Source organism: Xenopus tropicalis, chromosome 1 (genome assembly GCF_000004195.4).
Source record: "Xenopus tropicalis strain Nigerian chromosome 1, UCB_Xtro_10.0, whole genome shotgun sequence".
Taxonomy (NCBI): Eukaryota; Metazoa; Chordata; class Amphibia; order Anura; family Pipidae; genus Xenopus; species Xenopus tropicalis.
In genome coordinates this window covers 64,398,845-64,418,956 of record NC_030677.2, presented here as the reverse complement: position 1 = coordinate 64,418,956, position 20,112 = coordinate 64,398,845, and the positions used below count along the sequence as shown (strand labels likewise).

The following is a 20,112-nucleotide window of genomic DNA, read 5'->3' as shown; positions in this document are numbered from 1 at the left end:
GGGACCTGGAATAGAAAAGAGCTGTCTTTACATGTTTACCTTTGGCCTTTTCACTGTATGGAAGCCTATAAATACCCTATAAATAGCTTACATATTGATTTTAAAAATCTACAGTTCCTAAGGGAAATTATTACAATTAATAAATCAACAGTAATTCTAATTGTAAATAGTTGTTTTGAGCAGCTCACTGCTAATCCAGTCAGTCCATGTTACCTGTAAGTATGTGACAAACAATGGGGTTTGCCAGTGAATAGATGTTGTGTTGTGTACACACAGTAAAGTACAGTTTTCCATTGTGTGTAGACAGTACAGTAGTGGTTGCCATGTGATGAGTCTCCCTGGGAGACCAATGTGCTTCCAACACTGGCACCCAGTAGCAGGGCAGCCACTCACCTACAGGGACCCCTAGCATCAGGGGAACCAGTCACCTGTACAGTCTCCAGTGTGACCCCTAAAGTAACCTTGTGTGGTGGAGCTGCCATTTGGGTCCCCAAGCAGCACATACTAAGTCAGTAAGTTTCACAGAGAGGAGCAGCTGAGGGCAGAGGCAGGGAAGGGGCTGTTCCCAGACAGGAGGAGGGAGATGATACAATCTGCGTCTCGTCCTCTCTCCAGGTTTAGCCGGCACAACACTGTCCCAGCAAGAGCCAGTGATTCCCTGCAGAACACAATGGCCATGGACTGGGCTGGCAGAGCAGGAGGAGTTGTGCCCCCCCTGCACACAAAACCCATGTGCTGTGAAGCAGCAGCTTTTGATGTGGAGTGTATGAGCCGTGTCTGTGATGGACAGATCTTTCAGGCTGTAAAAGAGGGGTAAGTAAGTGAAGTCATTATGGGAATAACTCATGTAAGGGGCAAAATAATACCCCAGGGGCAGTAGAAAAGAAAAAAAAAATCTCATACATTGCAGATTTGCTATATTTGACATGGTGACATGCAGGGTGCAAGTTCTTCTTTACAGAAACTTGATAATACAAAGGGTTAGCAATCAGAAGTTAGAATGGCTTTTCTGTAGCACTGGGAACAGCACAATAAATGCTAATAGGATTGTCATGATCATGTTTGGCTGCTGACATGTCAACAAATCAAAATCCTTTTCCACATGCTGACTGTCATCAGCTTATCAGAGGATTTAGCCACCCTGTTAGTATTGGTACCTAATTTACCATGAAGAGGAAAGAAATATAGACATCCACACAGGGTTCGGGGGGGGGGAGTTTTCCCTAAATACCCTTCTGAAAGTTGTAGCTCGGCAATGGGCACTTTGCCACTTTCTGCACCTGTAATGTGCATGTGCGCTAATGACAGTACACGTGTGGTGATGTTGCAGGGGAGCACTCAGGGGCAAGAGAGTCGGGGTAAGCAGAAAAAGTATCTGCCTAGCGCCCCCACCATTGGCTGCCCACAGCTCTGGTACTGTTTGGGGGCCTACGGGTAGGCTGGATAATTTCAAAGTACAATATTTTTAACTAATCATGCAGCCACATAAGCTTTGCTGTCACTGCCCCAGCAGTTCCTGGATATTTACTATGCAGCTACCAAAGGTGGCTTCCTATAAAGAAAGCCAACCCCATGAGTGCAATGGGGGTTCTGCTTCCCATATACAGGGGGAACATGAGGGGGATGTTGTAAATACACAAAATTGCAGGTGACCCATGATTTTGAGCATGTCCCAGATGACCTGCAATTTTGGGGGAGATGGGCGAGGGCCTTGAAAAAAATGTTTCTAAGGGGGCCCTGAACCTAAAGTTATGTTACTGCACAAGTGCAAAGCATTAAAACATTTGCATAACTAAATGTGCTTTGGCTACATTTGGAAATAAGTTGGGGTAATGTAATAAAAAGTCTTGTGTTTGCCCACACCTAATAATCCATACCAACAGATTAGTAAATGCTACCTGCTGATTGGTTGCTATGGATTAATGCCATTTAAGGCCATTTATTGCATTACCCCCATAGTCTTGTAAAAGTATGCACAAAAATCATTTTTGTGCCCACATGGTTAACATAGGTCCAGTCTGGGTTCCAGACTACTCACCGCCTTCCTTCTGTTGCGTATTCCTTACAGCCAGTGTTGGTACAATGCAGGGTACCTCCCCAAAAAGACCAATTATCTGCACCTACCATGAATTCACACAATTAGTAAGGCAATCTTTTGTCTGTGGCTCTGCAGCTGGAAAACTACAATTGCTGCATTGGCAGACAGGGTGACTGTGATAGTATATAAGATAATATCTCCGGTTTACCGGCAGAAAACATATGGTTGGAAAGTTTGCAACCTTTCACGGACTTATGCAGTACTATGTGATCTTTTATTTCCATTACCTTGGTGGAGTTATCTCTGACAATACAGGGGAGTAAAGGAGAGCTACTGGAGTTTAACACAGACCATTTTAGTGTGAATTTTGTCAGATTGCCACTGTATCCCAGTGACACTGAGTTCTTGGGAGTTAAAACAGTTAGCAGTTCATCTGCACATTGTGGGCTCAGGGACAACTGAAGGCTGCTATGTTAATATAACAGTACACCACATGTCCTGGGCTTTTACCCAACCATGCACTGTATCCCTGGATAATTCTGGAAATGAAATTATACAAAGAACGACGTAAATCAGGCCCAGATGTTTCTCAGCCACATTAAATGTACAAGCACATTTTTATCATACGTGAGCTATGGGTCTGCTGAGTGTGTAACTATACTGGTTATAGGAGAAATGTGTTATAAATAAGAAAGACTATATAGAGGCGAAGTGGGTTTTAATTGCCCACCTTAATAGCAGGAGGGATGCCTCTGGCGCATTTCCATGTGAGATGGAAATCAAACTTTGAACTTGGATTGGATATTTTCAGAATGGGAACAGAGTCCTTTTTTTGTATTTTGATGACCCTGAAAAATCCTGTTGTGAAATCTATTTCCATCTAACAAGGCCCAGTGTTAGTAAACAATAACCAACGTGGCTGCAGGAGAAATGTGGATTTCCATGCCAGATGTTTAATAGGTTGAAATATCTAACAAACTTAGAGTATTTGACACAGGTACTTGCGTTTATGCTGTGGCTAGATAATTTGCACCGTTATAGGACTAGCCCTTGAATTCAGGTACAGTGGTTGTGCCTTTAAATGCATAATAGCACTACAGGAAAAACTTGTTTGTGTATATACTCTGAGTGTACATCTCTCAGCAACCAAAGGTAATACAAAACATATGTCTAATTATTTGCAAATGGCAGTTTAAATGTGTTCAACACAGAATAAAGTACCCCTATAGTAAAATAAAAGTATATAAAAGTTGCAGATGAGTGGCAAATTTAATGCTTTTATACAGGTCATGAAACTCAGAGCAAACTTCTAATAATATCCTTATCGTTTAAAACAGGGGGATCATTATTATAATAATGCTTTTTTTAAATGCCTTTATGCAGGTCATGGAACTCAGAGGAAACTTCTTATAATATCCTTATCTTTTAACACAGGGTGATCATTATTATAATTGATTTTACAGGCTATTCATAGCTTATGCGAATTCTATTTTTTATAACCTTGGCCATTTAACAGTTTTATAAATTACTACCTTTGTGTAAAGTTGCCTTTAATTGATCTCATTGCCGACAGCGTTCTATGCATATTCTGTTTATTTAAGTATATATATAAATGAAAGATCAGCAGAGGCGGGCCAAGCTGGCTGGGCACCCTAGGCAACCCAGCCAACTACCTCGCCCCCACCGCTGCTTCTCCGTTTCCTCCCGCGCACACTCATGTGCGCAAACGCGTGCACGAACGTGGACATGCGTGCCATTAAGGGGGGAGCGCAGCAATAAAGCACACAGACGGAGTGCAGAGGGGGGAGGAAATCAGCAGTGGGGGTAAGAGATCCCAGACTAGGGGTTGGCAACAGAGTTACATGCCTAGCACCCCTTAACTGTTAAGCCCTAGGCAGGTGCCTCTTCTGCCTACCCCTAGTTCCGGCTCTGTAAAAGATACATGTGTCATGAACCCCATTTATTTCTAAATACTGATATTTTAAAGGGGCAGTATATCTTGTTCAATATGAGTTGACACTTTTGTTACCAGTCCATTATGCAAGTACAATGTATCTTCTTTGCATGAACCAAACATGGAGTAGCTTCAGTTTCCCTATCTGCCCTGTTTAACTCAAGAAATAATAACAAACTTTCATTTTTCATGATTAAAACAATAGGCAAAAAGTGTGTTCAGTACAAGCCCTATTCATTGACCTTATATTGAACAAGCAGAGGGGGGGGGGTTGCCCCTTTAAACAAAAAGCCCAATGTTGGGCATATTTTATCATAGAGAAACATAAAGTAATTCATTTTGAATATGCAGTAAGTGTGCAAACTGGATTCCACTTATTTTTAACTTAGTGGCTTAACTTTAAGGGACCCAGAAGCATAAGTGAATGTCATTACATCTGGCTGGTTAATAGCCAAGAATAACCATGGGAAAAAATTCAAGAGAAAATGTGCATTTCTAAATTATACAAAAAAGCACAAATAAAGCTGAGACCTCCCTTATGACATTTTTTAAGAGCAGCTGAAAATATCATCTAAGAATGCAATTATTCTAGCACTTGCTGGGTCCAAATATTAAATACAAGCGACTGATGATTCTCAGTCTCCCTACCTTCAGCCTCTATAGGATGCTGCAGTCAGGAGGTTAAAGGGCTGTTAACATCAAGAAAGATAAATAGCCTTAAAGCATTTACACTTGTCCACTTTAACAGCCCTAGGAAATTTTTATAACCAAGTACATGTACAGCAAATTAGGCAATTTGATACTGTAGCTCGGGAGTGGGAGGCCTCTGAAGGGGTCCATGGATTTAACCAGGCTTTCATTATCATTTTAAAGACAAGCAAAAAAAATGACTATACTGCACATGCCAGCTCAGGGCACCATAAGTAATAAAAAGGAAAAAAGAAAAAGATAGCAGTGAAAACTATCCCTGCCAGTGTATGTTTTTAGCGAAGAAATCCACCAGCCCAAGGTCACAGGCTAGCAATTACAGCCATTTGGAGGTACCTAACAAAACTGTACCCCCGAGAGAATTTGTCTTCCAGTGGCCTTTTCTCCACTGGCTAATCAGCTTCCACCACCCCATGTTGTGTGCCCACCGCAGGCATAGCATCAGCCTAAACGCATGCACACAGGGTGGATTTCAGCATGAAAGTGCATAGTTTAGTCTTTCCATGCCCATGCACATATTCAATGATAGATAGATGATGATAGATAGATAGATAGATAGATAGATAGATAGATAGATAGATAGATAGATAGAGATAGATAGATAGATAGATAGATAGATAGATAGATAGATAGATAGATAGATAGATAGATATAGATAGATAGATAGATAGATAGATAGATAGATAGATAGATAGATAAAAAAAAAAACTGCAGGTCTTTGTTAGTGAAAAAAGGATATACAGTAAATATTTTGTTTTTTTAACTGTGACTTCTCTTTTACAGAAATATAAAGAAATGTCAGCATATACTTGAGGCAGAAAGCGCTGCTGTTTTGGGGTGTTACGATGAAAAGGGACATACCCCTGTCCATTGGGCTGCCCTCACAGGATCTATTCAACTAATGGAGCTCTTTGTGGATAGTAAAGGACCTGTGGATACACCAAGCCTGGCTGAGCTGGGGCAGCACCCCATTCACTGGGCCGCTGTCAGTGGCTCCATTGCTGTTGTAGACATTCTTCTGAAAGCAGGCGTATCAGTGGATGTAAAAGATCAGAAGGGCTGCACTCCTTTGATTACAGCTGCTCAGTATGGACAAACAGCGTTGTGTTGCTACCTTATAGGGAAAGGCGCAAAGATCAACTTGTATGACTCTGAGGGAGACACAGCACTGCACTGGGCAGCATTCAAGGGTAAGTTGTCATCATATAAATACATGATGGATTTAAACATTCAAAATAAAAATCACCTGATACCGTCTTCAGGGCTGATCCCAGCATACACCTATATACAACATGCTTGTATTTATTATAATAAAGCATAGAAAACAATTGGCAGGAATTTTGTCCTGACAACAAATATTTTTGTCCTTGGTGCTGACAATCAAATCCATTTTAATTGTTTTAGTGATCTTTAATAAGCCTGCCTGTAGAATTATATCATACACAGTAAACAAGCATATTATGATGATACGTTTGACAATGAAAAGATCAAAATCCCTTTAAGCATTACACAAAAGGTACTCATTTTAAGTAGATGCATTTGAATCCCGCTGGCATTCAGTATTACTTCTGGATACTGAATGATCCATCTTTGGAGGAATGACATTTTTCAACTGCACGGCATGTGCAGCAGGCAGAATATCTGTTTTCCCTTAGTAGGCAGAAAAAAATAACTTTGAGCTTAGTGCTTTTCCAGGAAACAATTGTCAGAGGAGAGCTAAAAATGGGAGGTAGAGTATATGTAGCAAGTGTTAACAGGGCTCTTGCATGGAAGAATTGAAACAGTCTCTGACACTCAAGGTGCAAAGTACAGGTGCCATGTAACTCAGTTTTTCCTTAAACGTGGGCCTGTTGGCAGTAAGCCCTTCAGCTGTAGTGGATCTACAACTCCCATGACCCAGCGGATGTTGATCTGTAACTCACAGGCCACAGTTTTAAGGCGGGCTGGGAGTTATTTAAAATCATGTGGTGGGTCGCAAACTAGACCAGCAGATAGTTCTGGTCCAAGATCCAAATGGATTTGACAATAATTTACCATAATGCACCATAAAAATGCAGTGAAATGCAGTAAGTAGTACAAGGGTGCAAATTTGAATCTCAGTTCTCAGTAATATATTTTTTTTTATAGGTCACTGTGAATTGTCTCACCTACTCATATACTCTGGCTGTAACCCACGACAGACAGATAACTTTGGGCAGGTAAGCCAGACATTCATTTTGGTTCACAATAGAAAAAATACTTTTAACTGTCTGGTAAAAATAAATGGAATATACAAAGTAATATTAATTCCATTCGTTTTAGGGTACTATAATGTTATGATCTGCCTCAGTCTTCATAGAGGTATGATTATACATGGTGTAATATACAGTACCACTTTTCATATACAGGTATGGGATCCCTTATCCAGAAACTATTATTATCTAAAGGGAAACTCCATCCAAGCACAATTAAAGCTTTTTAAAAAGTACACATAATTTCAAGCAACTTTGCAATATACATGAATTAAAAAATATGCTTTTTAATGTAATAATATGGTTTGGAACAGTTACCTAAGCCTGGTAAGACTCCAAAAAATCTAACAGTAGTTGACTTTCCTCAGCCTGCCTTCAATCCCACAATTCCCTGCACACGTGATATCAATCAGAAATGGAACCTCACAGTGCAATGCATTGCCTGCATGCTGTCTGTAAGCTGCGGAGAAGTTGTTACAATCAATGGTTTCAGCAAATAACCATGGTTTTTAAGCATACTTTTTGAATGAACAGTTTACAGTGATAAGTATATTAGGAGTTTCTGTATGATTTAGGGCTCTTTTAACAAATTGTGGTTAGTAATCAAAAGTTCTCCATTCATGTTTAAATGTTTTTAACAGATTAAAGCTATTTAGTACAGGTATCCCTTGTCTGGAAACCCATTATCCAGAAAGTTCCGAATTACGGAAAGGCCATCTCCCATAGACACCATTATAAGCAAATAATTCTAATTTTTAAAAATGATTTCCTTTTTCTCTATATAATTCTCTGTAGAATTAACCCTTATTGGAAGTAAAACAAGCCTATTGGGTTTATTCAATATTTAAATGATTTTTAGCAGAATTAAGTTATGGAGATCCAAATTACGGAAAGATCCCTTATCCAGAAAACCACAGGTCCCAAGCATTCTGGATAATAGGTCCCATACTTGTATCAATATATTTTAAAGTAGGTTTTACATTATCTTCTATAACCTATAGCCTACAGGCCATATTTGCACTACATCTCCCAGAACGCCTATGAGCCATGGACTAATGGCACACACGGCCGATGATTGGCTTTTTTCTTTCTGCATTTCCTACGCAGACAGAGTAATGCCAATGTGCTCCAACCCATTCCTTCGTTTGGCACACACAGAGCAGATTTTGGTGTGAAATGCAAAAGTATGCATTTTTTTGCAGAAATCCACTCCATTTATCATGGTGCTGCTTTTTTGAATTGCAAAGTCAAACATAAGGCTGCCTTTATATCAGCTGCACTTATATTAGCTGCATATTATTCATATTTGAGCAGTACATTGAGAGCAATCTTTAATTCCCTCTGGTATAAGGCTGAGTATTTGAAATTCTTTCTAAAACCAATTTTGCAGCTGATTAGTGTCCATTATATTATTCAGAGCACTACTAAGTGCGCAAGAATAGGAGCAGGGGGTAAAATATTTATGCATGCAGTACTTTATATAATATTATATAATTAAAGCACTTTATTATATAATCATATTTCAAAGTAAGAAATGGAACATAGAAAATGCACAGTTTGCAGATCTTTAAATAATACAATATTTAGGGTTATTCTAAAATATAGGCATTTTTTAACCTTGCCAATTAGCCAAGAGCAGCCAGTTAGATATTTACTTTCATTATTTCAATTATACACTAGAGCAGTGAACACTTACTACTACTTGCTAGGTATTACTGGACAAGATCTAACTTTGTCTACCACAGTATATAACACTATATAACTTTATTACATGCTTTATTTAGTCAACATAGCATTTGTTAGCACTGATTTGCTGAGCCTTGTATGCTGAATAGGTTGCTTTCTACTTGCACTGTATAATTTGCTGGGTGTTGGTAATTCTGTAATTAGAACATGGCTCCTTATTCATATCCAAAGCTTTTATAGTCACTCCAAAATCCATTCACATTGCATATGTAGAACATGAAAATGATCAGATTGACAAATGGAATTCTTCTATTTACTGAGATCTAATGACAGGAACTTCTGCTTTTAGTGACACAAGTCACAGATATCAGTATACAGAGGGGCTGCCCCTGTTCCCCTACCCTTTTGTCTGTATGCAGGGTAATGAGAAGCAGTATTAAAGAGTTGTACAATAAATCATCTTTACAAACAGCCTCATCCGGTATAACATTTTTATAGGTATACCTAGGTTGATGACAAAAAACTACAGTAATATTCTCAGATTGCTTCTCATTAACTTAATGGGAACAATGATCAAAAACACAGAAGTCCTTGTTCTCCGGTAGCAGTTGCCCATTATCCACAAACAGAATTGATTCAAATTTTTAATCAGTGTTCTATTATCTTAAGACATACAAACTTATGCAACTTTTGAATGTCTCCTGGAGGGGGGTGAAATTGTTTCATTGTCCCCTGGTAGGGTATTATTTGCATAATGCCCATTGCTAGAAAATAATTCTGTTTTTTTGTACATATAGTTTCTGGTGAGAAAAGTCAACCACATGACCAAATGTACTGAAAACTTGTTAAGGGGGAGATATGGAATACTTTAACTAACAAGTAATATATGTTATTTCTTTATAGACCCCTTTGCACTTAGCTGTATTAAGTGGGAATCTTCCAACAGTCCAACTGTTATGTGAACAAGTGAGTATATTCTAAATAGCATGATGCAAAACTGCTGGATTAAAGAGATGAAAAAGTCTAAGTTTCTAAAACGTATCCCCAACCAGTGGCTCGTGAGCAACATGTTGCTCCTCACTCATCTTTGATGTTGCTCCCAGTGTCCTCAAAGTAGGTGCCCATTTTTAAATTTCTGGCTTGGAAGCACAGAGACAGTTTTACTTCAAGCAGAGTCTCCTGCAGGCCAACACTTCACACGGGGCTACCAAAAAGCCAATTACAGTCCTTTTTTGGCATCCCCAAAGAACATTTTCCATGCTTGTGTGTGTCTCACCAACACTTTTTACACAGTGTGGCTCGTGAGTAAAATAGGTTGGGGACCCCTGTTCTAAAAGACTGGCATATAGTTAGAGGGGCAGAATGGGGAAAATGGCAGATAAGAAGAAGGGAATAGGATAAGAAAATGGCCCCTAGGGTGGAGAGGAAATGAGACAAAGGCAAACAGGGAGATTGGTGAAAGGAAGAATGGTAAAGGGGAAGATAAGGATTGCACTATAACTAGGAGGAAGGAAAGGCACGCAAAGAAAGAAAATGGCAAACTGAGAAGGTGGCAGAGAGTGGGAAGAGAGGAAAGAGGCAGAAAGAGACTATGATAAGCTGAAAGGAATAAAATGGAGAAAGAGAAGAGAATATAACCATTCAACCTAAAAAAGGACACAAAAGCAAAAGAAAATATGGAAGAGACATAAAAGGCTTAAAGGTAAATCCGGTTTTAAAAAGTGACGTATACACAAATACCAAATTGGAAAGAGGATGCACTTTGAGTGGTTTGCCTAGGGCACAAAAACAACAGTTACTGATAGTGACTGATTTTTAATTTGTAAGTTGCCTGCAATTAGTAAGTAAGGCTCCGTGAGTTCAGTTTGATGCTTAACATGAGCTCTTTTCCCCTCAGGATAATATTGATTTAGAAGGTGAAGATAACAACAGAAATACCCCCTTGAAGCTGGCTAACGGACGGAAGTCCTGGGATATTGCCTCATTTTTACAAAGCACAATCATACAATCAAAAAAGCATCATGCTAAATTTAACTGGAGGTAAACTGTCTAAATAAATATCTTTACAAAGATATAGAATATCCAGCAGGGCAGGGAGTGTTAGTGTAAGAAAGTCATCATAGCCGATCATGCTATAAATTTAAATGAACATACGGTAGGCTTTATCATGCTTGACGTTTGCTGCTAACTACCAAATATGTGAAAATGAAATGAGATCTCTTTTTAATTACATCTCAGGAGAGGAAATTGGTGGAGCTAATAATGCAGTAAATGAAGAACAAGTCCCTGCTGCAAACGACTGCTCAAAAAACTCTGGCATTAAGTTTATAATCAAACGCAATTGTGGTTAAACAGATAACATTCAGTTTTAAAGTTTAAAATATTTATATCTTGCCAGGAATAAGGGAACTGCAGGCATTCAGTATATTAGGCTTGCAGCACAGCTGGCTCAATAGACCTGCTTTCCAGTAAGTTTATCTGCAATGACTTTTACACTAAGCACCACCCAACAGTGGCCAGCACCTTGTTTAAATGAGCCGATACCAAAAATGAGCCTTATAAGAATATATGATATGATAGTTGTGTGCAGTTGTTACAGTTTTGATTTAAGTCTGTAAAGTAATTTGTGTTCTACATGTGCAATGTGCTCTCAATAACTGAAATCTGTGACTGACAGTAACATAACATTAGTTTATGTACTTACAATATAATGTCTTGTGGCATATGTGGCTGACCAGCTGATTTATAGACATTTCATTACTAGAACAGAGGATGTACATTTATAGATATGCAAGGTGCTAAAACATGATTTCCAAAACCCAGATCAATGTCAGATTTCCAGGTTCAGGTATGGGATCTGTTATGCAGAAATCCATTTTCCAGAAAGCTCTGAATTACAGGAAGCCCATTTTCCATACACTCCATTTTACCTAAATATTTAGGTATTAAAAGTAATTTCCTTTTTTGCCTGTAATAATAAAACAGTACCTTGTACTTGATGCCAAGTAAGATATAATTAATCCTTCTTATTGAAGGCAAATCAATCCTGTTGGGTTTATTTAATGTTCATATTATTTTTTAGTAGACAAAGTATGGTCATCCAAACTACAGAAATTCTCTTATCCAGAAAACCCCAGGTCCTGAGCATTCTGGATAACAGGTCCCATACCTATACATGAAAGTATTGTGATTTTATTTTAATATAATGAGCTGATCCTTACAACTAAATGCACTGTTTACTTTGGTGCTAATAGAATGAGTGATTTGCTTATTGTAGAATATAATGGGGTTTTATCTGTTATCTGCTAAGTAACCTGTGCCTTTTCTCCTGTAAATGGCTGCCCCCGTGGCTACACAGAAGCTTTATTATATAAACTATAGTAGTCTTTCTAAGGAAAACACACCAGTTGTACCAGTGCAGGGCAGCATTACATTATATAGTAATTACTTTTATACACTTTAATTTTTTGGTGTTACTGTCCCTTTAAGTTGTGTAAAAACAGAAGAAGTGCAAGAGCATGCCCTATTCAGGCATTTCTTTCCCCACTCCTGCTACCTTCTGCACCTTGCACAGAATGGAAAAATCCAGCGTGGGGTGCAGATTTCAGCGCCAAGGAGTGCAGGCTAGCCCAGTCCTTTCTACCACAGGGCAAGCAGTAAGGATGGGGTCCTGTTGCAGCCTCTGCTGCTCCCTATTTTGCCTGTCCAAATAATGCACAAGTTAGGGGGTAAGAGGATGAAGGCCTATGTGCACTGCCTAATGCAGGCAGTGTTGTATTCATGGGAGTAGCAGCAGGTATCTGCATTTTGAAACAAAGCAGAGACCTGTAGCAGTTCTTTAAGCAAGAAAAGCAGTGTGCAATTACAAAAAAGGGAGATAATGCACCCAGTGTCGGACTGGCCCACAGGCAGTTTGCAATCTGCCTTCCTAATAGTAAATGACCCTTCCAGTGTTGTTCCTTAGCAAACTGACAAGTCCCCTAACATATGTATTAAGCCAAAAGTAATTTTTACTTAGCACACAGTTCCTGAAGATATAGAATATTTTTTTGTTGAATGTTTACAGTGAGTTCACATGGCAAGAAAATAATGTTTTGTCACATTTCTATGCAGTACGTGGTTATTTGGTCGCCCAGGAAAAACAAAAGGACCCATCTTATTCTTTTTTGGAAATTTATTCCTTTGGGGATATCCGACTTATTTCTTTAAGGTACGTCTTTTCATTGTTTATCTCTGCTTGTTTCATTGTTCCTAAATAACTCTAGTATTGCTTTATATCATCTAGCCCTACAAATGTTTCTGTTAAGAACAAAAATCTTATTTTGTTTTATGTTATAAGTGTAGTATGGTTGTGTACCATACATGTATATCCAAGGAAAAATCCCTAACAATTGCTGAAATCAGTACTTAGGGAAGTGTTAGTGTATCAGGGTCCTCTGGGGAAGACTTGGAGAGTTGTAGTTCTGCAACGTCTATTGGTCCACAGGTTTTCTATAGCCACATTTTTACAAAACTACAGCTATTTTAAAAAATATAAATTTGATCAGGATTACAATTTCTAACAGTACAAATATTTTGTAGCACAAGGACCTGAGGTGCCAAACAGAGGCATAAAATTAAATCTGAAGCTTGTTTGCTGACACCTGCAGTATTTACATGGCACGCCATTTGTTGATTATTGCTAATGAATCTGTTTTCCTTCACTGAACAGATTGTGCCTGTTTCATACTATGCTCTCTGGGAGTTGCATATGATGTTCCTGCTTTGCAATACACTGATGTGGGCTTTCTTCTTAAAAGCTTCACATATGGACCCTGGATTTCTACCTCAGGATACAGAAGAATATAAATATGCTGTTAAGCAGGTACAAAATGCGAGTATATATATACGATATATGCGAGTATATCTATACAGTTTGCTTAATAATGTTGTCGAATGACTAAACCTTTTTATTGTAATACAGGTATGGGACCTGTTATCCAGAACGAATAAGTGATCTTTTGTAATTTGGATCTCCATACCTTAAAATTACTAAAAAATGTTTTAAATATTTAATAAACCCAATATAATTGTTGTGCCTCCAAATATAATTTAATTATATCTTAGTTGGGATTAAGTACAAGGTACTGTTTTATTAGTACAGGTATGGGACCTGTTATCCAGAATGCTCGGGACCTGGGGTTATCCGGATAAGGAATCTTTCTGTAATTTGGATCTCCATAACCCAAACCCAATAGGCTTGTTTTGTCTCCAATAAGGATCAATGATATCTTAGTTGGGATGAAGTACATGCTACTGTTTTATTATTACAGAGAAGAAGGAAATTATTTTTACAAATTAGAACTATTTGCTTATAATGTATTCTATGGGAGATGGCCTTTCCGTAATTCGGAACTTTCTGGATAAGGAGTTTCCGGATAAGGGATCCCATACCTGTACAGAAAAAAAAGGAAATAATTTTTAAAAATTAGAATTATTTGCTTAAAATGGATTCTATGGTAAGTGGCTTTCCAATAATTCTGAGATTTCAGGATAACAGGGTTCCTGTCTAAGCAGTAGTGTTAAGTGACACTAAATAGAAAATTATATTGGGTGTTATGGTCCACATGTTTGGACTACTAAGAATGAGGATGCAAAATACCTGAAATTACACCATGTGCCATTGCTGTAAAGTAACAGCATACAGCAGTTGCTTGGCAGAAATACACCATCAGATACACTCCCCTATGCAGCCATAAAAAATAACAATAATTTTAACAGACAAGGGAATGCCCCATAGTGCTTATTCTAGGAGCACTTGTTTTCCCTTCATGCTGCAATTTACACTGAGCGTCAGATGAAAAATCCAGTGCTCAATCACAAGCTGTGGGGTGGGAGGGGGGGACACCTAAGGGATCCCATACCTGTACTGTTTTATTATTACGGCGAAAAAGGAAATAAGTTTAAAAAATTATTTGCTTATCATGGAGTCTATGGGAGATGGCCTTCCCATAATTCAGAACTTTCTGGATAACGAGTTTCAGGATAACAAATACCTGTATATATACTGTACGTCCAAGTATTATAAATAGTTTATTATTTATCTAAAAGAACAAAGCTTGCTGATTTGTCATGTTCTTTTAGGCTATAAATTGTAATGATTGGAAAGATGGTAAAAACCCTTTGAACAGACTGTGTCATACTTGTCATCTTGTGAAGCCACTTCGATCCAAACACTGTCGTATCACGAATCGATGCGTTTCCCACTTTGACCACTATTGCCCTTACATCTACAATGACGTCGGAAAGCGGAACAGGTACAGCTTAAACCACCAGATCGCACAATTGCATAACAGAAATAAAATGGTTGTTACCGTAACAGTAAGTCAGTTTGACTTGGAATTGATAAATGGCCATAGGGAATGCAAACCAATTATCAGATCCAAGAAGTCTGATTCCATTAGAGTTAAAGTGAGTCAAAGTGCCTTTGATGCAGGCAATGTTTCCTGCCTACTCAGCAGTTTGATCACTAATATGGAAATGAATAATCACGGGGTCCACTAGTTTTCAAAAAATTTATATTCATAAAGAGGCATCTGAGGAACCAATTCTAAGTAGGTGCCAAGCATCCTGTACCTGTATGTCTATGAAAAAAATGTGCCCTGCCAAACAAACAGCAGAAACTGTAATGCATTGGTATTTAATAAAGCAGATTTAATGCACCTCCTGTGTGTTTGTAGCCCTTACCTGCACTGATTTACATTATAATCAGCAACGTTTACTTGGAAAGTAAATGCTGAAACCTCCAGCATCCATGGATGAGAGAATGCAATCATTATCTTCCCATGAAGTATACGTAATCTCTGCAGAAGAAAGCAATAAACATTAAGGGTTCGATTCTTCAGGGTGCTAGAAAATCTGTGCTCCATTTAAAGCCCAACTTCCAAATAACCTCTGTGCAGGCTAAACTTCATCAATCATATCTTAAGGAGCTGTGTGATGTAATTCCATGCAGACAGGTACAGTGTAAGTTGCAGAATAATCCCTTTTAATTTTTTGACAGGCCCTGCTTTTTATCAGAATGTGTTAAAAGAAAAATATACACTTTATATATGTAATGTTTACCTTTTGTTTATTTTCTCTAAAATACACAATAAAGTTAAAGGCATAGCTCATGGCATGTAACATTTTTCTCTGCATATGTTTATATAAACATGTGGAACCAATCATATTGCTAAACTGCTTGATTCAGCAGAAACTTGGAAGTGACATTAAGCTATATGAAGCCAAGAAAGCATGCATGCTGCATCCCTAAACCTATAGAGTTCAGTTAAGTGAGTGTTCATGTTACAATATAAGTAGAGTTGCCGCCTTTTCTGAAAAAAAATCCCAGCCTTCCTATATTGTTATCTTACTTCTCGTTAATACCACTAGTATCAAGCATCCATAATGGGATGTCAAGGGCAACATTTCCACATGTTTTGTAACAGCTGCTTATTTAAAAAAACTCATTTTGTGTATATATATATAAGAGCACATGGATAATGTTATGGGACAATAATATAACTTTAAGAGCTGACAACATGTACTCTGGTTTACTTTATAGAGCGTTCTTTGTAGGATTCCTGGTCTCCATGTGTATGTGCTGTTTCATTGGAGTTTATCTATGCTGGGACTGCTTCTACATTGTGGGAAATAGCATCTTGATTGGGATCGGCTTCATCTTTCTTTCTGTTATCGGCACTATTTCAGCACTCATGTCTGTGATGTGTGTAAGTATTTGATTGTGAGGCCCTAAGATATATACATATATTCAATCTAGTTTGTAATCAATAGCAATTGCCATTAAAATGAATGAGGGGAAATACTGAGCATATTTGTCTCACCCCCCTCCAGCTGGAAATTGTTTGGGCAATAAAATGCATGAAATCACCATTGTCCTTAATCTTTGACTCTTTGACCCTGTAATTTAATTACAAAAGCATAAAGTAGTAAGACTAATGATTTTACCCCTTCACTAACATTTCTCTAAACTTGTTGCTGCCATAACGGTACCCATAAATTGCCAGTACCCAAGTCTTAGCTTGCAGAATCTCAGCAGCCTGCATCAATTCCACTTCAGGGGTGAAATTAAGCGGAATGCCTAGCCCATGTAATGATGCAGTTTTAAGGCAAAATTATTTTTTTTTAAAAAAGCTAGAAGTTGATTTATACTTGATAGAGACATGATTCCTCTGTGTTCTCCCTAATAGCAAGCAAAAAAATGAAGCAAGAAGGGGTGGGAACTTTATTATCACGGGGAGGTACGTTGGTTGATGAGAACGGGGAAAAAGCTGAAATTTTGAACTCTTATTTTTCATCTGTCTATACATCTGAGGAGCCAGATAATGAAGGCTTCCCTTTTAATATACCCAGTGCTAGTAATTTAGCTACTGGCGCATGGGTCACTCAGGAGGAAATTCAAAAGAGACTTGAACATGTAAAGGTAAACAAAGGTCCAGGACCGGATGGGATTCATCCCAGGGTATTAAATGAGCTGAGCGCTGTGATTGCCAAGCCTCTTCACATAATTTTTCAGGATTCGTTGAGGTTTGGCATGGTGCCGAGAGACTGGCGGATTGCTAATGTGGTGCCGTTATTTAAAAAGGGATCTCGTTCTCAGCCTGAAAACTATAGGCCTGTTAGTCTGACATCAGTAGTAGGAAAGCTTCTGGAAGGGGTAATAAGGGATAGGATAGTTGAATACATTGCAGTTCACAATACTATTAGTTTGTGCCAGCATGGTTTTATGCGTAACAGATCTTGCCAGACTAATTTAGTTGCCTTTTATGAGGAGGTGAGCAGGAACCTTGATGCTGGAATGGCAGTTGATGTCATCTACTTAGATTTTGCTAAAGCGTTTGATACAGTACCGCACAGAAGGTTAATGATCAAATTGAGGAATATTGGCCTAGAACATAATATTTGTAATTGGATAGAAAACTGGCTGAAGGATAGAGTACAAAGAGTGGTGGTAAATGGAACATTTTCTAATTGGACCAGTGTGGTTAGTGGAGTACCGCAGGGGTCAGTCCTTGGTCCTTTGCTTTTTAACTTGTTTATTAATGACCTGGAGGTGGGCATAGAGAGTACTGTTTCTATTTTTGCTGATGACACTAAATTGTGCAAAACTATAAGTTCCATGCAGGATGCTGCCGCTTTGCAGAGCGATTTGACAAAATTGGAAAACTGGGCAGCAAACTGGAAAATGAGGTTCAATGTTGACAAGTGCAAAGTTATGCACTTTGGTAGGAATAATATAAACGCAAACTATCTACTGAATGGTAGTGTGTTGGGGGCATCCTTAATGGAGAAGGATCTAGGGGTTTTTGTAGATCACAAGTTGTCTAATTCCAGGCAGTGTCATTCTGTGGCTACTACAGCAAATAAAGTGCTGTCTTGTATAAAAAAGGGCATTGACTCAAGGGATGAGAACATATTTTTGCCGCTTTATAGGTCCCTGGTAAGGCCTCACCTTGAGTATGCAGTGCAGTTTTGGGCTCCAGTCCTTAAGAAGGATATTAATGAGCTGGAGAGAGTGCAGAGACGTGCAACTAAACTGGTAAAGGGGATGGAAGATTTAAGCTATGAGGTTAGACTGTCGAGGTTGGGGTTGTTTTCTCTGGAAAAGAGGCGCTTGCGAGGGGACATGATTACTCTGTACAAGTACATTAGAGGGGATTATAGGCAGTTGGGGGATGTTCTTTTTTCCCATAAAAACAATCAGCGCACCAGAGGTCACCCCTATAGATTAGAGGAACAGAGCTTCCATTTGAAGCAGCGTAGGTGGTTTTTCACGGTGAGGGCAGTGAGGCTGTGGAATGCCCTTCCTAGAGATGTGGTAATGGCAGATTCTGTTAATGCCTTTAAGAGGGGCCTGGATGAGTTTTTGAACAAGCAGAATATCCAAGGCTATTGTGATACTAATATCTACAGTTAGTATTACTGGTTGTATATATATAGTTTATGTATGTGAGTGTATAGATTGGTTAGTATAGGTTGTGTGCTGGGTTTACTCGGATGGGTTGAACTTGATGGACAATGGTCTTTTTTCAACCCTATGTAACTATGTAACTACTGTATATACTCGAGTATAAGCCTAGTTTTTCAGCACCCAAAATATGCTGAAAAAGTCACCCTCGGCTTATACTTGAGTCGGGTGCCATGGGTCCTTCTAGACTAGCACCCTGTCTCCTTTGTGTGCAAATTAGGCCCCCCGCAACCAGACCCTCCAGTGCCCTGGCCTAGGCTCCCACTAGCAATACTTATTCCCCCTTACGTGTCCTCCAGGACCGGGTCTGCCGCCAGTTTGCCAATGTGCAATGAGCGTGGGGTAGTACTCATATTGTTTTTGTTGACCCTCTTCTCCACTTACAGAGCTAGTTTACTGTTTTTCTTTGAAATAAATATTGAAAAATATACCACTGATGCCTCAATTAATGTAATTTTATAGGTATTTATTTTGATTATTAAAACTTAGCAGTAGCGGCTACATTTCCCACCCTAGGCTTATACTCGAGTCAATAAGTTTTTCCAGTTTTCTTAGGTAAAATTAGGTACCTCGGCTTATATTCGGATCGGCTTATACTCGAGTATATACGGTATGTAACTATGTACTCAGTACACAGTAAAGCACAGTTACAGCTAAATTAAAAAGCAGAACTGTTATATGCTTCTTTATCCCTTTGTTTATTCCTAGCTTTACATGGCCATTGTAAACATCACAACCAACGAGAGGATGAATGTGAAAAAATACACATACCTGAAAGATGACAGGGGCCACTTTAGGAATCCATTTGATCGTGGATTCTATCTCAACTTATTGGAATTTATTGACATTGTGGCACCTCTTTCTGAAGATAAAATCCAAAAAATGGAACTAAGATTCGATATTTGAAAGAATAGAAGCAAAGTAGGAGAATGAGAAATTCTAAACGGGAAAATGGGAAATTAGATTTAATTTATACATATGTTTTTATACATGTTCTGTATATTTGTATTATGAATTGACAAATAAATAATTTTATAAGGTAATTGGTATGGAAAATGCTTATTTTCTACTGTATTGGAACACTTTTCTCCCCAAGTTCTATCCAACTCTAGTGTTTTTTTAGCTGCTTTTCTATATTCTTGGGTGCAAGAATATGATCATGGGAACACATGACTGACACAAACATTTTTTGGAAGTCTAAATCCAACCAAAGTTATCCAGTCAGACACTACTGTGCTAGGTAACCCCCAAATTATAGTTCATAGTGGGACATGACTCTAAAACCATGAAGCAAAGAAAGATCTTCCAATTGTAAAAGGGATGTTGACTTCTACATGATCCCGGGTGTTTTTAGATGGCATAATTGGTGCATTTAGCATTGTCGTGGTTTTGTTGCACAATAAATTGCTTGAAAGCCGCAGGTTTTTTTCTGAGACAAATTCAGGTTTTCCGAGTCAAAAACCCAAATCGCAAAAATGTAATTATG

The 20,112-nt window shown here is 38.5% G+C and overlaps 1 protein-coding gene across 1 annotated transcript; it reads left to right on the top strand.

Annotated features, from left to right (window-relative positions):
• Positions 1–344: 344 nt before the first annotated feature.
• LOC100498452 (probable protein S-acyltransferase 23) lies at positions 345–19,669 on the top strand. The gene is made up of 10 exons (XM_018096142.2): positions 345–813; positions 5,484–5,890; positions 6,828–6,898; positions 9,521–9,583; positions 10,515–10,657; positions 12,731–12,827; positions 13,329–13,481; positions 14,741–14,913; positions 16,203–16,368; positions 19,335–19,669. The coding sequence occupies exons 1-10, from the start codon at positions 584–586 to the stop codon at positions 19,530–19,532; spliced, it is 1,701 nt and encodes a 566-aa protein (XP_017951631.1). The 5' UTR covers positions 345–583; the 3' UTR covers positions 19,533–19,669.
• The last annotated feature ends 443 nt before the right edge of the window (positions 19,670–20,112 follow it).

What these genes read in the sequence shown, in the direction of transcription:
- LOC100498452 (XM_018096142.2), top strand. Translation starts at nt 584, where the DNA reads ATGATACAATCTGCGTCTCGTCCTCTCTCCAGGTTTAGCCGGCACAAC. An exon ending in TCCAACTGTTATGTGAACAA is followed by an intron (nt 9,584 to 10,514) that starts GTGAGTATATTC and finishes TTTTCCCCTCAG; the next exon opens with GATAATATTGATTTAGAAGG. An exon ending in ATAAATATGCTGTTAAGCAG is followed by an intron (nt 13,482 to 14,740) that starts GTACAAAATGCG and finishes ATGTTCTTTTAG; the next exon opens with GCTATAAATTGTAATGATTG.